We start from the raw sequence: 24,821 nt of genomic DNA on the forward strand, positions 1-24,821 counted from the left end.
AAAATAAAATAAAATAACTTTTCATAATTGAATAAAATAATGTTGATACGCTCATAGTTAGGATTCAATAAAACATATTATTGATCATCAAGAACGTTCACTAATAATGTATTCATCATAACAAATCCTACTTCTGGCCAATGTGAAAACACAATCAATCTTTTAACATGCTTAGCATATCTTTTGAAAACATGAAAATAGTACAGTTAAATATCAAATCAAATCAAATTGTTCGCTCTACAACATAACCAGCCAAACTGGGGTGAGAGGCAACCACGTTTAACACTCTAACACCGAACCCGATATAGTCAAGTATGTACAGGCGATGTAAGTTTTCAATGTGACTTGTGTCCTAAAACTCTTGTCGGGGTCAAACGGTAAGGCTTATGAAACTAAAGCTTTATCTATTTTATCTATTTTTTTAGTGTTTCGTACTTATTGAACTTTTTATGGCAGAGGACATAATCTAAAAACAATAACGATTATACTTTGCAATTCAAGCTTATCGAGCTTGGTGTTAAGCAATCTGGCTATTATAAAATCGTAAAATTTGGTACAATGTCACCCCTTGGCTCAAAGTCACCCCATTTTAAGTTATTTTTGTGCTATCTAGTTTTCCTTAACTTTAAATTCATTGATGTAGGAGTTTTTTTTTAATATTAAGGTATAAACTTGTAAATAACATACTTAAGTCACTTAACTTCGGCTTAATCCGGCTAAGTCAGTGCTGTAAATCGTTTTTATATCATTCTGCTACATGTTAATACAATTTAAAACCATGACTAGTAATGTTTTGGAGTTAAAACATTGAAACTTTGATCTTTTCCTACGCATTTTACATGTGATTTCCCCTTAATTTCTACTCGAAACACTAAAACTGACCGTATTCGAAATTTCTGCCGGCAAATATTTTGAAACTCGGCCCAGAGGTGCAGAATGGTCCCAGGAACCATGTCCAATCATTGGTTTGGGTGGAAATTTTTTATTTATAATAACGGTCTGTGGGGGACCCGTGGGTGTAGCTTTGAATCGCATCAAAAAAAAATGTCAAAATTAAACTAACTGGGAGAACTGTCAACATAATGCTCACGTTTTTCGATAGACTTGCGTGCAAAACTCAAAACTCCAACGTTACGCAACATTACACTCAAAAAACCTTTCACCACATTGTCGCATGAAAATTCAGGTGGCAGCCAATTTTTGGCCCATAACAACGTTTTACATGACTCATGCAACTGTCACAGTGCAATCATGTCAAGACTGCATGATTTTCACGCAGGCTACACTCACACAATCAGATGCTGCGTGAAATTCATGCCTGAAAAATTGGAGGCGTGGCCTGGGGTCAGCTGATTTTTTATTTGCATGAAGTTCATGTCACTGCTGCATGAAAACTGGTATGGAAAAAATCCATCAACCTTTCCATGCAACATTGAGGTGAAAAGTTTGTTGGTGTAAGTGCACAGTGAGGTTGGTTGGGAGGTTGCATGAATTTCCTGTCTGAAAATTTTTAGTTCAGGTTGGCGCTGCTAAGGATCGTCAGTTTGCTTTTGATGCTCGTCGCGGTGACTTCGTGTTTGGATCGCGGACTCTGATTTTGAAGCGGATTTTTTGGACACTTCAATGGTGAGGATTGCTTTTCAATTTAAATAAAAAAATAAGCTAATTATCAATGCGTTCGTGTTTTGCAGGAGGCGAGCAGTACATCGATGGAAAATTCTTGTGTAACGATACTGACTGTTGCCGAAAGACTCTCAACGAACTACGGTATCGATTATGACGCGTCTTGCGTGCCTGTGACTGAAGACCATGTAAGGCCGAACGTGATAGTTTTTTTGTGAATTTGTGTTCTAGCCAAATGTTGAATTTTGATGTGACGTGTGCCATTGCCCACTGAGAATTTTGGCTCGAGTCTCGAGATCGAGCCTGAATCGAGTCGAGGCTCGAACCAAAATTCTTAGTGGGTGTGAGTGCTGTTAAGCTGTTAATTAAGAATTTGTGTTGAAAAATAAAAATACAAGCTAATTTGGCCTTGCTTTTTTAATAAAAAGTATCTTAATCCCTTATCCAAAAAGTCCAATTAATTTAGAGTATTTTTCCAAAAGTTCTTAATGTCAGTTTTTTGAATATTTGACATTACGAACTTTTGAAAAAGTACTGTAGATTGAAAAATCAATGAATACAATAAACCTAGGAGCATGTGCTTTCCACAACGACATCATGTAAGTGTTGCCTGAAGCATCAGGCTATTTTCACGGGAAATTCATGCAAGCTTGACATGATGCAAAAGTGAACAGCCATTAAGGGCCGTGCGCATGTATTAGTTTGCCACCGGGAGTTCACGTCAAGGTTGCATGAATAACTAAATGGAAAAAAACCACATATATTTTCATGCAACTTTGTGGTGAACAGTTTTTTGAGTGTACGGTTCCCCTTGACGTACATTGCCTTTCAAACGGGGGCCCACTCAGCGCGTTCCGTTTGAATTCCGTTTAGAATTCCGCTTGAGCGAAAAAAGTTCGATTCGAATTCTAAACAGTGTTCGTTTTAGATTCTAAAACGTATTCCGTTTCAAACGCAACAACCGGTTCCGTTTGAGTTTTCGCCGCAAATCGGTTCAAGCGGAATTTAAACGGAATCGAAACGGAATGGACAGGTGGGCTTTGACAGCTTCTTCTTTTTCTTATTTTCTTTCTGGTTTTCTTTTTTGTCTATAGGTTGAGTTCAAATTAGATTCGAATTCAACCAGAAAGGTTGCTTCAACAAGTGGTTTTTATTATTTTAAAACTATTTTTTATTTATTTGTCGTTAAATAAAACGCGATCCAACCCCAAGCCCCTTTATTTTTGATGTTTGTTTCCAGTTTAACAAAAAAAAACTATCCCTCGGGGCGGCCTACAACGTCATTCTAGGCGGCACCGGTCGACACTCCGGATCCCTTGCCATCACTAAACCCGTGCAGCTCCACTAGGATGACCAGATCGAATTGGGCCTTCTTCGGGACCTTGAACTTTCCGAACTCCGCTCGCGCTTGAACTTTCCCGCTCCGTCCGCCTCGTTGAGCTTCTTTTCGTGGTTCTCCAGCAGCAGGCAGTGTCCATTGCGGACGACCGCAGCAGCGATTCGGCCGAAACTTCCGATTCCATTGGGTAGAGCAGTGGCGTTAGCACCACCGGTGCATGTTCCCGCGGAAAGTCCCGGCACACCTGCTGAACAAAGCGCGTGTACGTCGAGTTGGCGAGGCCGAATTCATTTTGCTTGCCGTGCGACAGCAACGATAGAATGTGCTGCAAAGTTCGTTGAGACTTCCCTCCTGGCTGGATTGGCTTGGTTCTGCAAAAGCAAAAATAATGTTAATATTTATTAATAATATTCCTCCACTTGAAAGCAAGTTCAAACCTCAAAAATTATCCATTGGAAGAGGATTTCTTCCGCGTGGGCTTCGACTGCTGCGATCGCGAAATTTTCTAGCGCACACTTTGACGCACGTTTGACGTTTGCTTCAGCAGACCACACTCACACTATGCAAGAAAAACCGCTTCGGCGAAACGCGGCGAAGTGTCACTGAAGTTCGGCCGTACACCAGCAGGTGTCGCTAATGTACCAAAATGGCTCAAACGGAATCTAAACGGAGTCCAACCGGAGATTCCGTTTAGAAAATTTCGAAGCAATTTTCGAAGCGGAATTCGAAGCGGAATGAACCCGTCATGCGGAAAACGGTTTGATTGGGGGCGATCAGCAAAAGTACACTCAAAAAACTGTTCACCACAATGTTGCATGAAAATATATGTGATTATTTTCCATACAGTATTTCATGCAACATTGACATGAACGTCCGGTAGATGATCAACACCAGCACACAGAATCTTGATGGCTTTTCACTGTCACATCATGTCAAGTTTGCATGAATTTCACGTCAGATTTGCCTGACGCCTCATGCAATATTTACAATAATGTATTGTGGAATTCACATGCCTATTATTGGCTTTCAATGCGATCGATGCATTACTACTTCATGGTAAGAATAATTAAAATTGTTTTAGTTTGTAGTCGCAAATATAAAACGTTTTTATTATCACTTAATACAACTAAAGAACACACACATATGATTCACAATTTTATAACCAGCACACTAATTATACACACACAGTTTTATGATCAATCCTCTCGCACTTATCTGCCACTTTCGCTCATTTGCGCACGCTGGAAGTTTCCGGGCTGGCCTCGTTTTAATAGTCCTCCCCGAGGTCCTCCCAGACTCACTCCAAAATTCATTTTCCTTGCAGATCCCTCGAAATCCTTTGGCCTCCTGGCTCATCTAATCTGGTTTCTCGTTCACCTGAAAATAAAGTATAGAAACAAATTGTTCATTACTTTTGAGCCACATTTTTAAGAACTTTTTAAACTTACCAGCAAAACACGACAACTACAGCACCAAGATTAATTGATTTCAGTTTATTTATCAATCTTACTCCGATTAGTCCAGCAAAAAAAAGCGACAACGGACTGTCTGCCACATCCGCTCGTCCAAACAACTAAAAATCAACTGAATTGAAATCGGCTAAGTCCCGGTAATCGAGCTCAACAAAATTTGCAGACAGGAATTTCATGCAACCTCGACTAATTTTTCACCACAATGCTGCATGAAAAGGTGTATGGATTTTTTCCATACTGGTTTCCATGCGGGTGTTGCAAGATTGTCATGCAAACACAAAACCAGCTGACCGTAAGCCACGCCTCCGAATTTTCAGGCATGGATTTCACGTGACATTCAGTTGTGTGAGTGTTAGCTGCGTGAAAACCAAGCAGAGTTGACATGAATGCATGGTAATAGTTGCATGACTCATGTGAAACGAGGTTTTGGACCAAAAATTGGCTGTCACCGGAATTTTCATGCAGCATCGTGGTGAACATTATTTTGAGTGTATCAAATTGCGTCACACGCGTCCCGTTCCGGGTTGGCGGGGTCTTCTCTCTCTCTCTCTCTCTTTATTGGCTGAGGTCACGTGCCGGCGCTTCATCGGATACCTTTCCGCCCAGCGGAGAATTTGATGCTCCTCCGGGAGCAGATGGGGATACAATTAGGCGTTGTGGTTTCGGCCGGGTTCACTGGATGTAAAAGAGGCTCTAGATTGGCTATTAGTGTAATAGAGATGAATAATGAGGTTTTTGGGTAATTTTCCTGGAAGTGGATTCATCGTTGATGGATTTTAGATGCAAGTTCGTGTTTGAAACATGCAGAACCGATTAGCTTGCTTGACATCGAGTCGAGATGATGTCGGCCCTACAAGCAAAAATGGGTGCATTTTTGTACCGGGTAAACGACAGTTGTCACTGCAGTAGCGTGGTAAGCCCAAGTTGAATGTTCGTTTCACTTATTTATCGTGAGTGTATAAATGTTTCACGTAACAAGTATTATGACCGTAACCATAACCTTTTCACTGGAAGACTTCTCTTTCATTCTCTTGAAAATCCTGGAGTAAATTTTCAAAAGGTCTTAATAAAAGAAATTTGTATTTTTTGCTTCACTTCAACAAATGCAACGATGTATTTTTTTAAGAATATGGTTTGTAATGAGCTAAATTCCTCATAAGCCAACTGGCAAACGCCAATTAAGCTTCTGATGTTCATATGACCTCTTTTTAAGCCTGCGGTATTATCTCCACCACCCACAATTCCCACCATGCAACAAGCTCTGTGTCTTTCCATTTGGTTAGGTATGATGAGCTTGAAACGGAATCGTAATCTGATACACTCGTTTTACTTCTCGGTACCAGCCAGTCGACTTCTGAGTCCATTTCCCAGAAATGCGGGTCCCATGTCGTAACGGCTTATGCACCTACGCCCACCACCCGGACACGTGGCTTTCACTGGGTTGCTGGGAAGAGATTTAACCTAACCCACATGGAGGGATTTTGTTAAAAAAATGAATTTTGAAGAGGTTACAGAATTGCATAATTTCAGGCGAAATCGAATCAGTTTTGACTGAAATTCACAATATTATAACCTTTCCTCTATGATTGGACCTTTTCTACTGCGTCAAGCAAGGATTGCTAATAAAATTTGTCACTTCTGATTGCGCCTTTGTCCCGGTAGCTTCTGCTTCCGTTTTGCTCTGATTAGCAATTATCCCTGTCCTATGTGTGGTTACCCTATCAACATCCAGCAAAAGTTCCGGTTTACGTCAGCACCAGTATGCGTTCATAAGAGCTTTTATTGCCCGTTGCTATGTCCATTTTCTGACCTCTGTTTGCTTAGTTTTAAATAGTGACGAAAGTGACGTTTTTCCAGCTTGATACTTGAATAACTAAGCTCATTTCAAAGCATCGTTGCTAGGGTGGCACGTCGACGATTTTTAAAGCTTAATGTCGCTTACGTCGCAACAAATTCAGTCTCACCACTACGGCTACGGCTCGTTTGAGCAGTTCTACGCGACAACGACTCTTCTCGGCGGCGGAGAAGCCAAGAAGTTCACGCTAAATCAACATAATGTAAAAGCTTTGGGAGAACCATCATCAAAGACGATGGAAGCTGGCTTGAAGGCACATAAAATGTCGTCTGCTGTATCTGGCCGGTTGGTGTGTGTGTCCTTTTGCTGAATCCCATCGCGCAATCGTTGAATAATTAATTATACGCGCTGCTTGGGCAGACCCTTTGGGTGTCGCGGCTAGGATTTGTTTTCCACGTCTTTGGGTTTCATGTCCGCCGCTGTCATTTGGGTCAGATTTTGTCACTAGAGATGGAAAAGGTTCGTTTTGCTATTTGTTAGAGGGATATTATGCTCCAAAGTCGTAATTAATTGGTGGGTTGTGTTTGGCATTAACTTCACTGACGAGCAATTCACCATCAAAACCGGAAATGGATATAATTTTAAGTTTTTCTATTTTTATTCAAAGGTTTCTATTCCAAAAAATTTTTTTTTTGAACAGTTGCGAAAATTTCAAATAAAATTGCCCAAGAGACATTAAAAATTGGACCTCTGGTTGCTGAAATAAAGCTTATGAAAGAAAGAGAAACAACAAACCTCATTTTTGAAGTCTTATGCAAACAGCGTTTAGTTTTCTACACCCAAAATTAAAGAACGATGGGATAATCCTCACGAAAAGAAACGTGAGGAAAGTGCTATTTTGCGAGAGTATAGTCCTCTCGCGTGTTCATTCGTTCATTGGAACAGTTCATCCTATTGAGTGGCTTATATGGACAAATGACCGCCACTTAGTCACCGAACCATGATGGCCCATACGGCAAAGGCACGGTTCAATATGCCGAAGGTCTTGGGTTCGAGTCTCGGTAATGTTAATTTTTTTTTTGATAGATGAACTTTTTTTGAAGATGAACCCATAAGTAAAGTACTCTCGGTAATTTCGGGATTTATCCTCTCAATCCGCACACAGTACCATTTTACTAGAATTCATGAAAAACAAAATCCTAAATTCCGATGTGTGGTCCTGAAATTCATTAAAAATACTCAAAAATGTAACGTCTAATTGAAGATAATTAAAATAAACGTTGCAGTGGTGAGAACATTTCATCATTCATTTGCAGCAGCACTGTGATTTAATGTCAAAAAGATCATCCATAAAAAAATACCGGTACCAATGAACGAATGAACACGCGAGAGGACTATACTCTCGCAAAATAGCACTTTCTTCACGTTTCTTTTCGTGAGGATTATCCCCTCGTTCTTTAACTTTGGGTGTAGCATGATAATAATCTTGCCTTAAGTATTTTGCGATACTCTTTGCTAAGAAAAGAGAATGTAATAAACTTGGTACAGTCAACCCACATATTCGGAACGGTTTCCAGATCGGCCAATGTTCAAAAAATCATAGCAAATCGATAATTGAACTAAATGATTACCTTCATTTGAAAGCTTTTCTTGCGATCTTTCGAATGCTGTATCGAACATCTGCAAATTTTAACTTTTTTATGAAGTTTTTGAAGAATTACTTTGACCCTTGAAATCCACAAATTCGGAACACTTTTTTCTTACGAATGTAAACAAACTTTGGATCTCTCTAGGAGTACATATTTATTACCAAATAATGACTTCACACACTGAAACAAATGAAACTCAAGCTTAGTGATGTTTTATACATGGTTTTAAATTTTTTTTGTGAAAATATCAGTTAAATTCAGGTGTTCCACAATTGTGGGAGGCACAATAACAACCCACAATTATGAAACAGGCCATTTGGAGGCAGTGTTTTGCTGCTCTGAACAAAATAGTCTTGGAATGAAGTTTTTTGCTCAAAAAGTACTACTTTTACTAGTGAAATAGCAAGATAATGTCCAAATGAAGGTTCTAAAAATAGTAAGGTCGACAGAAAAGCTAGTTTTGGCATGCTATTGACAAATTATCATCAAAGTGTTCCGAATTTGTGGGTGTTCCGAACATGTGGGATGACTGTAATATCATGTTTTTATTGAAAAAAATTGCAGAAAAATTACAGAAAATCTGGAGAAACTTCCAACTTATGCAAGAAACAATGTAAGTTTGTATTATATACTGCCTTCCTCATCCTGACCTCTATGCTAAGAGCAGCACTGCCTTCCAGAACCATATTGAAAGGCTGTCACCACTAGTTGGAAACGTTCTTTGTGTGAGCTGTCACCCAGCAATGGACGACGAAGACAAAGAAATAGGAGGAAAAAGCAAATCTTTTCAACTTTCTTGCTCCTGTAAAAAAAGGAGCAGCAAAAGGTTCTCAGGTTCTGTTTCGTATAAAAGCAGCACATTTCATCTGAACACGTAAATCCTTTTTTTCCCACAGCGCGTGGGAGGCTCGTAAATTGAATTGATTCTCAAGTGTAGAATGAATAAACATTTTGCTATCTTTCATGGAGTGTTATCTTTTGTGGGGCTTTAAACCGTTGAACGGGGACGAAATGATTTTCCCACCAGATGTCGCACGAAGTTGCCTGACTTTGGGCGTTTGTTTAGTACAATAAAATATTGAGTTGCGTGCAAGTTTGTTCTCAAGAAGCAAAGCAACCCCATCTGACGGTGTCTTTTCCCAAAGGGCTACATAGCCACGGTAGTAAGAGTATTATACTGAATCCTATATTTATACGGACCTGCGTCGTCGGTCGGATGATGAGCAGGGCCATCCAGAGCCGCAGGAAGCCAACAAGTGGTCCGAATGCAACAAGTAGGTACGCGTAGTCACCACCGGAGCGGGTGATGCACGTGCCCAGCTCGGCGTAGCAAAGGGCTCCCAGCGTCGACAGGATACCGCTGAGCGTCCAGATGACCAGCGAGGAGCCGACGGACCTGCAATGAAGATGATGGGGGTGGAAGGTGGAAAACGGTTAAGTTGGGAATGCTGAAGATGTATAGGTTGAGGAATGTAACATAATTAAAAACTTTGACTTTGACCGGTCTCGGGAACGTTGATATTGGAAGGTCAGGGTGGTAAATTTTAACCTGAGTTCCTGGCCCTGACCTGACCAAGAGCGAATCCAGTCCAAAATACCTGACCTTACCTTGGAATGCATCTGTGTTCATTATATAAGCCAGTTTGTGTTCACACCTTGCTGTAAGAATGCAGATGAGGCTGACCCCAAACCACACAGAGTATGGCAAAATTACATCGGTAAAGATTGACGATTTCATGCTCTCTGAACACAATTGAAATTTCTGCGAAAATAAGTAAAATCTTTTACAGCCATAAAAAAAGCTGTCTTAGAAATAAAATCGGACTGTCTCTGCAATTTTGTGCTACATACATCGCACTATTGTCAAAAGAGCAAAACATTTACAAAAGCCAAGCAATGAAGGAAGGAAGTAAACGAGGGAAAAAGAGTGATTTAAATTTTCAAGTTATTTCGTTTTGAGCCCCGTTTCGCCCAAGAACATGAATTCTTTCGTGTGGGCTTGCAATTGTTGTACGTATTAAATTCTTTAAAACGAAACACGCTGCACAGCAGGTTGGGCAAGAAAAGCGTAAACAGTGTTTGTCCGACTTGCGTGGTTAGACAGTTTTGATTAAACACAGGCAAGATTCTTGGTAATGTAGTTGATGTTATCTGGGCTCCGGTGTCCATCGAGCAGAAAAGGTGGTAATTGAAATTTGATGTTATCGCTGACATGAAACATAGTTCCGATCTTTCGTTATGTTGCATTGGATAAGATGATAAGGCGATAGGACTAATTGAAATTTGAGAAGATATTTAGAAAAAAAAAAGAATTTAAGTTTTACCTGCAAAACAAAGTTTTGAGTGGAACGGAAATTAAAAAAAATCAAAAAAATGCACAAAAATTTTCAGGTGCCCAGAATTATCAGTTGAAATAAACGGGTTTTAAACATAGCACTTTTTTAACTAGTGCCAAAAACTAACTTTTGTGAATTTTACTTATTTATGTAATTTTATTTTTCATATGCATAAAAAAATCTGAAAGTTCATTAAAAAGATTTAAAAATTTTCAAAATAGTTTTTTCGAAAAGATCGGAAAATTTCACGAATGTTTCATGTTTTAACATTGAAAATCGGACGATTAGTTGCTGAGATTTCGTCATTAGAAAATGGTGGGTTGTTTTGGTTAGATTTAGAAAACTTCAATTTTCGTGTTTCTTTTTCTTAAAGCGGCTCTATCTCAGCAACCCGAGGTCCAATCTTCAATGTCTCTTGGACAATTTTATAGCAAATTTTCTGAACTTTTCAAAAAAAATATTTTTGGAAATGGTCACTCATGGTCACTATTTTTAAAAATTGAAAAACTGCAAATATTTCGCTAAAATCAAACTTTCGGTGGCTATATATTGAAAACGGAGCCCTTTACCAAAAAATCTGTAAAGTACTTTTCGATTGCAAATTCAATTTTGCATTAATAATAATGTCAAACTTGTTTTTGCATGAAACTTCGATTTTTTCCAAAAATCACTATTTGTTCAAAAATTCATAACTCGGCGGCAGATTTTTTGGCCATGTTTTTCTATGGCTCAAAAGTTGCGGATTTTTGTCCCCTAAAACATATAAAAAAATATCGAAAATAAAAAAATACGTATTTTGGGAAATTGAGTTTTAGTGGAAAAAAAGTTGATTAAAAAATCTGCAATTTTTTTCCGTGTACCTATTTTTTTCTCAAAAGTCCTCAACAATACCTACAACTTTGCCCAAGACACCAAATTGATCAGAAAATTCACTCAAAAGTTACAGATGTTTGAATATTTACATACCATTTTCGTATGGACAGCAGCCAAAATTGTATGGAGACTTGTATGGGTGAACCAATGACGCAAAATAGCTTATTTGGTCATAGGAAAGGCCCCCACAAAGTTTGAGCCAAATAAAAAAATACAAATAAAATCCATTTCCGGTTTTGGTAGAGAATTGCTCTCATTTTAAACTCAGTTTTTCAAATGGTATCTCATTGCAATTGACATTTTGAATAAGGTTTCTTTTATTTGTTTTTGGCGCACATGTTAAATTACCATAATCTTTTATAACATCATCACATCTCGTTTTTCAACTTGCTAGCTGTTTACATTTTTGTGTACGGGCTCATGATGAATTCTCAAAAAATCGAGATTATTTTTTCTTATTTTGTTCTTCTTTATTGTTCAAGCCAAACATTCTATAATGTCCAAACGTAGCAAGTTTAGAGATTCAAAATTAAAGGCAAGGTATAAAAAGATGAAAAAAAATCGAATGCAAAATTTATGAAATTAAGATTTTATATATTGAAAGTACAACCAATAGTTGCCCAAATATCATGATACAGTCGACTCTCTGGCCAGTCCTTACTGTTTGAATCCCGTTAGTTGCAATTTTATTTTAACAAAAAAATGATTACTTGCCTACAACCGAAGATACCAAAACTATCAGAAAGTCCACATATTTTTACATTTACATACTTTTTGTAAGACCAGCATTGACAAAGTTTCATTCAAATACACACAAAAAAAAACTACGAAATAAATACAGTGATAAATAAATATTTAAAAAAGTTCCATGTAAATAGGTTTTTTCGTAAGGCCTAGCCCTGTTTGAAAGATAGAAAAAGGCTTTCCAAGTACCCACACAATACTCACTTCGTGTACAGGAAAACTCCCGCCGGTGATACAAAAATGCCGGATCCAATAATGGTTCCAACGATGATCGTTATTCCGTTGATCAGCGTAATCTTGCGCTTCAGGACGACCTTGTCCCCTGGTGCATCGCCGGCACCACCACCCCCACCATCCTTCTCCGTCAGCTGATTTTCCGCTTCGTTCCCCATTTTCACACCACCTGTTGAATATTTTTCCTTAGTTTTTTCTTCTTATTTCCCTCGCAAAATCTTCCGGTCACACTTTTGCAATAAAACACAACTTTTTATCGCCCACCCCAACCGACACGATCCGCCACCACTCGTGTCTGATTGGCCAAATATCTTTGGCAGCACGTTTTTCACCAACCCTCACTCGCGAAACGCGCACGCACGAATGATCTGTGAAAAAAAGGTCCACTTTTCCCAAGTTCTCCCGCGGTCCAAGTTGGCGCGTGAACGTTTTTCACGGCCAACTGTCTGCCTGTCCCACAACTTCTTCCTAACTTGCGCGGCCTACTACCAGCTAGAAGGTACAAGTGATTAGGAAAGTAAACTGCAAAAAGAATTTACGCAAACAGACTATAAATAAAAAAGCACATAAATACAACAAAAGAGAATCTCTCTGATGTGTGTTCAGGAAAGGTAGAAAATCCGTCGAAAAATTACTTTGGTCTGGCGTGGTTGTCTTTTTTTCCGGGGAGTATTTCAACCAGAGCGTGACCGATCACGGCAAGGTTCGACTTATCACTGACTCTGGCTCTGGCTCTGTGACGACTGGTTCTGGTTGGCGGGTCTTGAAAGCGTAGTATCGTCCGAGAGGAAAAATCAATCTCTAACAAGCGGGCGAGGGGTACAGTGGCAGACAGTGGAAAACTAGTGGGTTTTTTGAAAATGTCGCATGATTTATCTTTTACAAACGATTTTTTTTATGATTTTTCTACTTCTTTATAAAAAATTGCTCTCACAAATGATTATAGTCTCACTTCTAAGAATCACGAAGATTTAAAACAAAAGATTTAAATTTTATTAATCGATCCAATATTATATATGTTGATTGCATGACATTTTAAGTTAAATATAGGGATAAAAGTATGCATAAATGTATACGAATCTATCCAGAACAAGTGTAAATTTACTTTACACGGGAATTATAAATCACGTTTAGGCTCAGTTGATATAAACTTACTTTTACTGAACACCCGTTGTGGAAAATAAATAATACTTTTCTATATTTTTTTTTTCAAAAATCATGAACAGCAATATGTATTTAAAATAAAATTTATGTATTTCACAGAATAGAACTGGTGGTAAACATTGTAAATCTTGTATAACAATGTTGATTCAAATTGTTTTTTTTTTTACTTTTTAAATATTTTGAACATTTTGGAAAATAGCCCACAGAAAATAATTGAATTTTCTAAAAACTGAAAGATACTTTGAGAATTTTTGAAAGTTGTTTTAAAATATTTTTTTCTACGAAAAAAAAAGTTATGCAGACGGGAATGGCTTAACGAGTTATCACCAATATTTTGAGTCGATTTGGTCAAGGTAGTGTCGAGATATCGTAGCAAGTTTGTTGAAACTGCTAACTTCAAACAGCTTTACCTCGGCAATGACATAATCAAATGTCTTCAAATCGATTTTGTTATTGGTAGAAAATGTATATCATTATGCACTGAAAACCGATTAAAAAAGTTACTTAATCCACCTTTAGGTGGTTACCGCCATCCTCACATTTAAAGGGTGCTATTCAAAATGCAAAAGTGCGTAAATAACACTTAAGTGCTTATAACTTTTGATAGGGTTGTCAGATCTTCAATGTTTTGGACGCGTTAGAAAGGTCTTTTGAATACCCATCCTGCGATAGGTCGCATGAGAGATCCGGACAACGTTTCCATCAAAATATCTGAGATCCGGCCTCCAAAAAGTGCATAAGTAACTCTGAAGTGCTTATAGCTTTTGATAGGATAGTCAGATCTTCAATGTTTTGGACGCGTTGGAAAGGTCTTTTGAATACCTATCCAACGATTGGTCGCATGAGAGATCCGGACAGCAATTTCATCAAAATATCTGAGATCCGACCTCGAAAAAGTGCGTAAATAACACTTAAGTGCTTATAACTTTTGATAGGGTTGTCAGATCTTCAATGTTTTAGACGCATTGGAAAGCTCTTTTAAATACCTATCCAACAATAGGTTGCATGAGAGTTCCGGACAACGTTTTCATCAACATTTCTGAGATCCGGCCTCCAAAAAGCGTATAAATAACACTTAAGTGCTTATAACTTTTGATAGATTTGTCAGATCTTCAATATCTTGGACGCGTTGAAAAGGTCTTTTAAATACCTTTCTAAAAATATATAGCATGTCGGGTTTTCTTACAAAAACCACCCTTTTTACAATGTTCCGGACTTTTGTTAAACTCGTTTTTTTAGCATAACTTTTGAAGTACTTAACTTAACTTTATCATTTTTAATAGCGACTTATGGGACCCCAAGACGGATCGAATGACGCCAAAACGGACAAAATCGGTTCAGCCAATGTCGAGATAATCGAGTGACAATTTTTTGATCAACATCCCACCACACACACAGACATTTGCTCAGAATTTGATTCTGAGTCGATAGGTATACATGAAGGTGGGTCTAGGAGGTCTTATTGAGAAGTTCATTTTTCGAGTGATTTTATAGCCTTTCCTCAGTAACGTGAGTAAGATTTAGTGTGTACTCATACCGACCTTTAACTTTTTTTTGCCAATTTACATGTATATATTCCCTTTAACTGAGTGATCGCAAATCACTTTTTTAGACAAATTCTCTAAGCCTTTTAACATTCTCTAGCAAAAAAATATCACATAAAATATTTACCTTTTCAAAAAATCCACTAGATTTTCCCACCCTTTTCCGCACCCGGCCCATCAAGCGCGGGGAGTGATTCACACTCTGGAACTCACGCCATCCGAAATTTGCGCTTGTGCTTGTTGCGTTTTGTGCGCAAAATAGATGACGCGAATGTGTGTACGAATGTCTTTAGCGTTTGCTACTTGCTGCAGAAGTGGTTGTGGATGCGATGATCACAAATACGTCTTTTGGAAAAAATAATGAAATCTTTTTGGGGAAAAAGAAATAAAGATAAATTTTACGAAAACGGTTATATTTTGTAAAACCTAGAAAAACTCATTTTTATTCCAATGTCACGTTTGCCATTTTTGCCATCACCAGTCATTCTGTCGTTTATAGACGACAACCGAACCTGAAAACGTAAACACGTTTCCGTTTCTCACTCGACTAGCTTCCATCAATGAAAACCAATCACCGTGCAGCACTTTTCAATCAAAACTCGTTGCGAATCTTCTTCTAACACCGTACACAAAGCAATTTAACTGCAATTACAGCAAATAAAAGCCCACTCCGAAAGACTACACTAAAGGGCAAGCCCTTTTTGGGTTTGATTCACGGCAAAACGCGTTTCCTATCGATCCATCGAGTCACGGTTCATCGGAAGAACTGACCAACGAGCCGGCACGCCAACACTACTGACTGCGGGAAGAAAGAGAGTGTCTTCTTCAACGCCACGCGTCGCCGGCGAACCGTTTCGGATGACTGTCGAACAGCAGAGAGAGAGAGAGAGAGTTGAAAGACCAACCCAGCTAGTGGAACTCACAGGAGTGTTCTTCACCTGGAGGATATCAAAAACACAGAAAACATATCCAACTCTCATGCTCTTTCTTGTTTTGATATATAATTTGCTAGGTACCGTTACTTGGAGTTACATTGAACTGAAAAGTTATATTTAATAAATAGTATTAATTAAATACACTCAACCCCTGGTGGTTGGTTATTTTTTCGTTTGACACTTTTTTAGTTTGTAGTTTTGAAAAAGTCCTATAAGGTGTTTATAGAACCTATTAAAAAAAACTCTATATTTATACCCCGTTGGTTGGCCAAAGTCAAACTAAAAAGTGATGAACTGTCACTTTTTACACGGCGCTCACGCACACTATCATAACAAATTTTGGTTGTGTGTGAAATCCGTGTAAAAGGGGTGTCAAACTAAAATGTGACCCTGTTCGTTTGACAACAGTCGGTGCCAAACCATCGGGGTTTGAGTGTACACCCGAATTTATGGAATCAATAAAAATAACTATGTTTCAAATCTCCTAAAGTGATAAATTGTTTACAAACAAATGATTTAAAAAATCCAAAGTTTCCCCCTTGAACAATACATGATTTTCCTCGAATACAACGTGTGCGTCTGAAAAGTTGTGAGAAATGAGTGGAAATACCCTGTAGAAGAGCTACTCACTCAGATTCCTCTGTGTTAGAGCAGATGTTCCGCCGCTTTTGTTGAACCACGTGTACGTGTGTGAAAGAGCCAGTGAGAGAGAAAGAAGAGACGGAGAAGGGGAGAGGACTCTTCTCTAGAAGAGCAACTGGTTCGGGTTCTTGGTGAAGGGATGATCAAAATTAAACTTAACATGTCACGAACAATTGAACATGGAATAAACCGGCCTATTTTTCATATGTGAACATTTCTCTACGAAACCATCTGATTTCATGTGATTTTAACTTTGTTTTCATTAATTTGAATGAAAATTTCAAAATGGGAGTTTCTCTGTGATCATTGCATCATTGTTTCGTCCATACAAATTTCCATACAATTTGAAAATTATGTTCTGTTTGGAAGACACTCATACAATTTTCATTTGAATGCTTCTGTTGCAGCCAACCATTGGCCACTCCACCCTAACTCCTCTTTGTACTGTGTAAACAAGTACCCCTCGCCAAAGCAGTGTGGTCACCACACTGATGTCAAGGTTACTGTAAGACAGGTTGGGCTGTGTTTGCAAGGCTGTATTGGTGCGAACACGCAGAAAAAAATAAAATGACAGTTTTCGCATGAAAATTCAATTTTCGAAATTTTTTATCTCCGTGCACAGTTGCCGACGAACCCAGTGACGTCACAAAGTTTGTTTTTCTTTAAAGTTTAGTGGCAGACGGGCGATAATGGGTTGGTTTTGAGGAATCGGTAACGATATCCTGTCCCATCCTGACTAAAATAGACAATAATCGTAATTGAAGGTAATTTCAAGATGATAATCTTATCAGGGCATGTTTTAATTCAATTCTTCCTCCAAATCCAGCATCACCCACTCATCGTTGTCGGCTATGCCTGACCGTCGTCTCCGACTCGGCCCGAACCAATCTACGAGACATATTCCGCGACAACAACGGGGACCACTTAGGGTGCAAAGTGCACAGAATACGCAACGAGGCAGGACTCAGCACGGCTTGCACCAACTGCGTCAAGACGGTTCACCTTATTGACGAGTTCCGGAACCTGTGCCAATACAATAGCAATTTTGAGCGGACGGCGTTTGGTAGAGTGACCGAATTTCGTCTGGCACGATGGGCTACTCGTGTTGTTATGGAGTTGATGAAGTTGCTGGAACCGCAGCAGGAGGAGGATGTTTGCGGTGGAAGTGGTTACTTGCTGGAGACGGTGTTTGTGAAGGGTCAACAAGGACCGGCCGAGTTTGGGTTCGAGTGCGAGGACGTGGAGGAGATGGTGACCATTAAGCAGGAGGTTGTTGGCAGCAATGATGAGGATGAGGTTGAAGAAGGCATGGAGCAGGTGGTTGGAAGCGACGATGATAGTGCTCCGCGACGGAAAAAACCCGAGTCAACTGGGAGGTGGATCCGCTTACGCTGGCCAAATCAATTCCGGTGCGGTGGAATGCAAAGCAGGAAAGTCACTGGCAGTCGTACCAGGAAGATCGTACTTGGACTCACTGGCCGCAGAAACGGAACTGGTGCAGCTTGAACGACATGTTCCACCGGAAACGCTGGTGTTCTGAAGCGTCGGACGTTTAACTCTACCAGCCACTGGAAGTGCTTCAAAAACAATTACAACACCCGGCGAAGGCTTCTCCAAACCGGGGAAACCAAACCGAACCAACAATGTCTGCAAGACCCGTTTTTCCTACTTCTGGTGAAAATGTGGATCAAAAATGCCCGACCAGCCTAGCCCAGACAACCGGTTCCAATCCGCATCAGCCCCGAAGAAGTGGAACGCTTCCCGCCAACAATCGCATGCAGCTCACCCAACTGATCTACGACCGGGAAGTCATCTGGAACCGGTCCCATCCGGACCACTCCGTTCTGCTCAAACGGGACGAAGCGTGCGATGAGGTGGCCCGCGAGCTGGGCATGCTGGGCTGGGCGACCGACCGGAAAGTATAGGCCTGACGTTCGGATGTCGTAGTCTTGCAGTCGATGCGTCTGTTACCGATGACGCCGGACCGACTGGAAAGTGCAGCAACGAGCAAGCCATTGCGGGGGAACATGAGGCGTGCCTGTTGCGCGTCTGCGATATTCTGACCTTCGGAGCGCTGAAGCTTTGCCCCAAGTGCAGTAGCCAGTACGAACTTCAAAAGTTGACCTACATTTGTGTGGGTGACCTCACCGAGTGCACCAAGTACCTGACCGTGAAGACCGAACCGGTGCGCGTGCCGGCCATAATTCCGGACGAGGTCAAGCTGCAGTTTTCCTTTTGGCCAAGTACAAATCGGAGGTGAGCGATCGAATCATCAAGTACGTCCCTTCGATTCTGAGCACCAAAATCAAGAAGTTCAAGAAGGAGGAAGTGCTAGTTGATTTAAAGATCAAGTGCGAGAAGCCTCCACTCTGCAGTTCTTCGTTCTTGGCAAGAAAGAATCCCCCAAAGATCAACTACGGGACAAGATCCTCAAGTTGATCGACAAAGTGGCCATCAAAATCACCAACATGAGGATGCTGTAGATCTAAGTCATGCCCAAAGGTTACATCGAGGAATCCAAGGCCGGTGGCGTGATTTCATTCATCACAAGCAAGTCCATCTGCAATTGGGGCTCTGATCCGCATAGCCGAAACCCGCAGGACGAAGTTAAATCCAAATTGAAAAAAGCATCTACACCAAATCCGTCTCGCTCGATGCTCGATCCCGACTCCGGGCTTTGCTTTCAAGCTATTAAGTGCTGTCCCGATTCGCCCCAATTGACGGCTTTTCCGACCTATTCCTCAATTCAAACAAGTTTTGTTTACTATGTTGGACTGTCGTATGTCTTTAAATTTGATAAAAATAATTAAACTAATAAACATTCCAAATCTCTGCGACAGAAATTGTACTCTCAGTGCAGTCAAAATTAAAATTAATTTATAAACAGTTTTGTAATAAAACAAATCCTCATTTAATGTTTTCACCAGCTGTATGTACCTGGTTTTTATTCTTTTAACCCAGTTTATCGCGAAAATCACCGTTTAATTTAAAATTATTCAAATTTTCATTCAATTCCGTATACCATCCATAAGGAACGAAAGCGTTGTGACGTCATCACTTGAAGCATCGCAAATGTTGACACTTTTTTGCTTACTAATACTAAACCAACACGTTTTCAGCCCAACCTTTCTTACAGTAACCTTGACACAACGTAGGGTAGATTTGACATTTGTTTATTTACGATCTGTGATTGAAGAAGATTGGTGCTTAGATTTAAGAACAAATGTTACGTTTTAAGTTTAGTGAAATAAATCGACCTCTTTCTACATAAGCCTCCGAGCAGGCAAGTCGCCTCTCGGAGCACTCGAATCCGGTGTTTTCTTTTATACCGCCCCGAACTCTGGTCCGCTGGTCGTCCGCTCCGTCTGCTGCTGGAAGGAATCGGTGAGTTGGTGGTTCTGGCCCCCGCGGAGTCGGCCCCTGGCCGAACATTGGTGCCGTGACCAGGATGGTCTTCGCCGGAGCACCAACGCCATTCTTCCACGGAGATCGCCATCGCAGAATCGCTGTCCAAGATGAAGTAGCCGCCATCGCTATTCTTCAAGTGTCCTCGTCGACAAGCCGCTCGTCCCGCCGATTTTGACCCCGTAAGTCTCGGTCCACGCCAGCTGGACAACCCCGCACGGATGATCTCCATCGTTTTCGGTTGGTCCACCGCCTGAGTGGACATTTGCGGAGCCCTGCCTCCCGTTTTCGACATCTGCGGAACCCTGTTTCCCGTGTCAGAGTGACCCACGACCGCAGTGGGTACTCCGGAGCATCATCCTCGGCTTACGGCGGCTCATCCGGCTTCGCTGTGCTGCTTCCTGAAGTGGAGATTCGGGTCTTGTGCTCCCAGTAGGCAAGGCCGGGGTTGCCGAGTCTGCAACCTCTGAACAGTATCCAGTTCAGCTGTTCTCGGATTAGGTATCCACGGAATCAGCAAGCAAGGTAACCTTTCCATCCCAACAAATCCTTTTCCCCATCCAAAATGGCGGCTTCGGCCATTTCCAAAAGACCTTTGTGACCAAGTTAGTGACAGTGTTAGAGCATTGTAGAACAAATTTAAAAACATTCGTTTTTGGCGGGGAGTATGTTGCAGCCAACCATTGGCCACTCCACCCTAACTCCTCTTTGTACTGTGTAAACAAGTACCCCTCGCCAAAGCAGTGTGGTGAATTACTGATGTCACCACACTGATACACAAACACAACGTAGGGTAGATTTGACATTTGTTTATTTACGATCTGTGATTGAAGAAGATTGGTGCTTAGATTTAAGAACAAATGTTACGTTTTAAGTTTAGTGAAATAAATCGACCTCTTTCTACTTAAGCCTCCGAGCAGGCAAGTCGCCTCTCGGAGCACTCGAATCCGGTGTTTTCTTTTATACCGCCCCGAACTCTGGTCCGCTGGTCGTCCGCTCCGTCTGCTGCTGGAAGGAATCGGTGAGTTGGTGGTTCTGGCCCCCGCGGAGTCGGCCCCTGGCCGAACAGCTTCTTTATTTTTGGATTTCATAAATAAGAAGATTAAATCTAAAAACGTGAGTTAATTCACCTTGAGGAATGAAAAATCGTTCTCGTGAAATCAATTTTGGACTATACTAAGAAAATTGTTGTATGAAAAGCTGCCAAAATTGGATTTTACAGCCCCACATGAAGTTTGATATGTCAGATGATAGGATTTCTCTCATATTCCGGAAGTGTCCCCAAGGGGCCACCGGTAACCAGTTCCACGATGGCCAGAATGGGTCAGCGAACAACGGCATGACCATGAATTGACATATCTTTCAATTTCATTAAGTTTGATATGTCGGATGATAGGGTTTCTCTCATATTTCGGAAGTGTTCCCAAGGAGCCACCGATAACCGGCTCCAGATTGGCCAGAATGGGTCAGCGAACAATGGCTTGACCGTAGATTGACATATCTTTCAATTCCATGAAAATTGATATGTCGGATGATAGGGTTTCTCTCATATTCCGGAAGTGTCCCCAAGGGGCCACCGGTAACCGGTTCCAGATTAGCCAGGATGGCTCAGTGAACAACGGCATTACCAAAGATGGACATATCTTTCAACTTCGGGGAGTTTGATGTGCAACATGATGGGTTTTCACCAAAAAAGTCAAGTTGGCCGTTTATCGGATACCCGGTTTCAGGTTACCCGGAAGTGGCCACTAACACTCCAGAGTGGTTTTGATAATCAAGTATTGTGTTTTTAGTAAGTTTTATGGATCAATTTCAACTATCATGAGAGTATTGGTATCACATATATGTGAAAAACAGTAAACCATGATCTTTTCGGATGTTCCGGATTTCCGAAACCGGTAGGTCACCTGGCCCTGATATTAATGTTTGTGGTCAAAGTGCAGGTAAATACCTGTCGCATGCAGCCGGGAGCATCCTGATTGATTGAAATTTGCCGGAGATAAAGATCGTCAAAGTTGGGGTCTCAAAATGGTCCTTTTTCGGTTGTAGCCGATTCCCGGTGGCCACAGTGACCAAATCCGGTTTTCCAGGTCGGTTTCGGAAAGGGGACGTTCTAAGCTTTCATTTGTGTTCAAAAGAACCGGAATGGGTCAAAAATTGGATTTTTGACGATTTTTTAAAGTTTGGGGTCGAAAAGGACCCCAATACCTTATATGTGATTTTTTTTAATACCAAGGGAAGCTTAAAAAATTTCACGAGTACTTTAGGATCAAAAATTCATTTTTATAGAGATTTGTAAGGATGACTAGATGATTCTAAAACCTTGCAGAATTTTATTTGATCAAAATTTTAGAGATGGCGAACTAGAATACGTTCAAGCCTTTGCGCGTGTAAAACAATCGTCCAAAATTTTTAAGGCAAGTTCGTCAAAAAAGTTGGGACGATGTTTTCGATCGCGAAAATTTCTGACTTGAACAAAGTTCTAGGATCATCTAAATATCCTTACAAATCACTGGAAAAAAAGAATCGTCTCGACTGATTGAGTTATGCCCGAGAAAAAGCGAGTTGAAATTACCATCCCAACTTTTTGGGAGGCTAAGTTTGACATGCGTTGGGCGTTCCAGTGTTAACATGCATCGAAAGATTCAAAATATTTTGTATGACAATAGTTTCCAAATCCTTTTCAGTTTGTCTTGCTTTCTTTGAAACAACCTCAAAAAAGTTGAAGGTTCCTTCTAAACCAAATAAATTTTTTTTGAGCACGAAATATGTTGAAATCGAATTATTTCACCAAGTCAGTACTCAGGTTTAACTTATTATTAGAGCAAAAAGAGAATAGAAAATAGTTTGCATAACATGTTTTCAAATTACATACATACTTTTTTTTCTATATAAGCTTAACATTACTTAATATCTCAGCCTACACAGAAAAAAATGATGGTAGGTAATATTCATCAGGAAATAGTGACAGATTTTGTGTCAAAAAATGTTTGCACATTTTTTAGGTTAGATAACTAAAAATAAGGTAATATTGAACCAACAAAATTTTCAACCTTAGCCTCGGGGCAAGACAGTGAGCAAGAGAGTTACTCTGGTTGCTCCCGTTTCCTCTGCTTTGCTCCCGTTTGCTCTGAAATTTTACTTTTGACCGTTTTCAGCTCAATTCCTCCAGATTGCTCCCGTTTGCTCCGAATATTTTAAGAGAGATCTCTATGAAGAGAGCAAAAAAAGAGAGAAGAGCGAAACAAGGAAATGTCATTTTGTTGTTTGTTTATTTATAAAAGATTTTTTTTTCCAGACGATTCCAGAATCTGGAATGGTTCTCTGGCATGATTGGCCATATTAAATACGATCGGAGTGTCGGTTGTCAGCAGGCCAGCTTCTGCGGTGGCTACGCAAGTGGGTCACGACGGCACTTCCAGAAACACAGCCCGTGATTCACACGACCAATCCGGCGGTGGGAACCACGACGTCGACCGCGGCCACTTGTTTACTCGAGGAAGAAGTGGAAGTTGTAATTGGCGGGGTTCGGTTTCAAGTCGACTGTTAGTACAGATGCAACAAGAAGAATGGCACTCCGCATCGGAAGTTCGTTACAGTTCCAGATCGACTTGGAGAAGGATATCGACACGACTCTCGACCGATACCACAGATGAAATATGGGTCATTTCTTGCGTTTAGTCGTCTATTTTGTATTTAACATCTCTCGCTGACCCTCGAGAAATGGGGACCGATGGAAGTGGCTGCCAACTATCGCGGGTCGTTACGATCAATTTGTCTGTTCAAGTTCATCTTGTTGGCCGGAGATTATCTACCTCCAATTCTCTTCAATCCGTATCTAAACCGCGTTCAACCTGCTGAAGCAGGAAAGCCAAGGTGGCATTGGAGGTGCCGCACCGACCATCTCGTGGGAATACTTCTTCAACTTGCTGTCCCGGTACTATCAGGAACAGAACCCCGGTTCCGAGACGGTTTATAGCAGTCGAGCCTTGAGGATTGCAAGCAGTCCTGCTAGTGATCCGTGCTGTGGTGGCCCGTGTTGCCCTCTGCGAACACTCAAACTACTCGGCCTCATCAGCTGTTCTGTCCCGATTGCCCTAAAAGCTGAACTCGTCTAAACCATGGCCGTACTTGGCAATTCCAAAGAAACCGTCCTTCAACTGAGGGTCAATCTAGAAGCTTCCCAGGTCATTGCGATTATTCTCACGGTCAACACCTAGTTTGGTGACGATTTTGGTTTCAACCTAAACGTTTATTCTTTACAGTGACTAAGTCTTCGAGCAAATGGCAGCTCTCGACGACTCGAAACAGAACAAGTGCAACCGGAAGTTCTCCCAAATGCGCTAAGATCGACGAGTCAAAGAAGCTTGACGACGAAGTGATTTGTCTTGGAAGAAGATCAGTTCATGTTGCAGCAAACCGCTAACCGGCTACAAGGGACCTACCTCCAAAACGTACCACGTACCTCTTGCTGAGTCCCGGGAACGACAAAACACACGAAGAAAACCAAGCGAAGAGCCACTTACCGAACTGGACATAATCATCCCGTATTGCCGAAGATCGCTCAAAATCCCGAAGGTGCTGATTAGGATGCCTCCTCCCTTCCCTCTCTCCACGGAAATTAATGTTTATTAACCAACACGAGATACAATAAATAACGGCCAAACTACAACAAATCCAAAAAAACCCCTGCCAGCATATGGCCACGGTGACACAATGTCGTGGAATCCTTTTCGGGCCTTCGTACACGTCCTCAATCGACGATTATGTCCTTGGCCTTCCTAGTTCCTGGTTCTTCCCATGTGTCCACTGGAGTCTGTTGCTTCTGTCCGGTCCATGACTTGCCCACGACCCCGTACGGGGTCGTTACATGAGCCGATCTAGCCTTCGGGAATGTTGCTGTTCCGGTACACTTCCGGCACATTCCGATGTGCATTTTTCAACACGATCTGGGGGAGGAGGAAAGTTAAAAAATATACATACTGGAGTTGGACAGTGCGGCAATTTTCTTGCGGAGGTTTTCCAACTCGGGTGGAAACTCCCCGTTAATACTTACCGGAGTACTT

General features: G+C 40.9%; 2 protein-coding genes across 6 annotated transcripts in view; one reads left to right on the forward strand and one right to left on the reverse strand.

Annotated features, from left to right (window-relative positions):
* The window catches only part of LOC6031662 (Y+L amino acid transporter 2), a 32,722-nt gene extending 17,179 nt beyond the window's left edge, over positions 1–15,543 (reverse strand). The window contains exons 1-3 of one of the 5 annotated variants that reach the window (XM_038266619.1): positions 15,426–15,543; positions 12,036–12,234; positions 9,079–9,274 (exon numbers count right to left, since the gene is read on the reverse strand). In XM_038266619.1, coding sequence (XP_038122547.1) covers positions 9,079–9,274; positions 12,036–12,223 — 384 coding nt within the window. In that variant the 5' untranslated portion in view covers positions 12,224–12,234; positions 15,426–15,543. Of the gene's footprint in view, positions 1–9,078; positions 9,275–12,035; positions 12,588–12,700; positions 12,802–15,285; positions 15,347–15,425 lie in introns of those variants that run through there. The other 4 variants (XM_038266615.1, XM_038266617.1, XM_038266618.1 and 1 more) reach the window with 4 other exon arrangements.
* Positions 15,544–16,866: 1,323 nt separating this feature from the next.
* On the forward strand, positions 16,867–18,288 carry LOC119765573. Its single transcript, XM_038249725.1, has 2 exons — positions 16,867–17,114; positions 17,177–18,288. The coding sequence occupies exon 2, from the start codon at positions 17,461–17,463 to the stop codon at positions 17,854–17,856; it is 396 nt and encodes a 131-aa protein (XP_038105653.1). The 5' UTR covers positions 16,867–17,114; positions 17,177–17,460; the 3' UTR covers positions 17,857–18,288.
* The last annotated feature ends 6,533 nt before the right edge of the window (positions 18,289–24,821 follow it).

Source organism: Culex quinquefasciatus, chromosome 1, assembly GCF_015732765.1.
Source record: "Culex quinquefasciatus strain JHB chromosome 1, VPISU_Cqui_1.0_pri_paternal, whole genome shotgun sequence".
Classification (NCBI taxonomy): domain Eukaryota; kingdom Metazoa; phylum Arthropoda; class Insecta; order Diptera; family Culicidae; genus Culex; species Culex quinquefasciatus.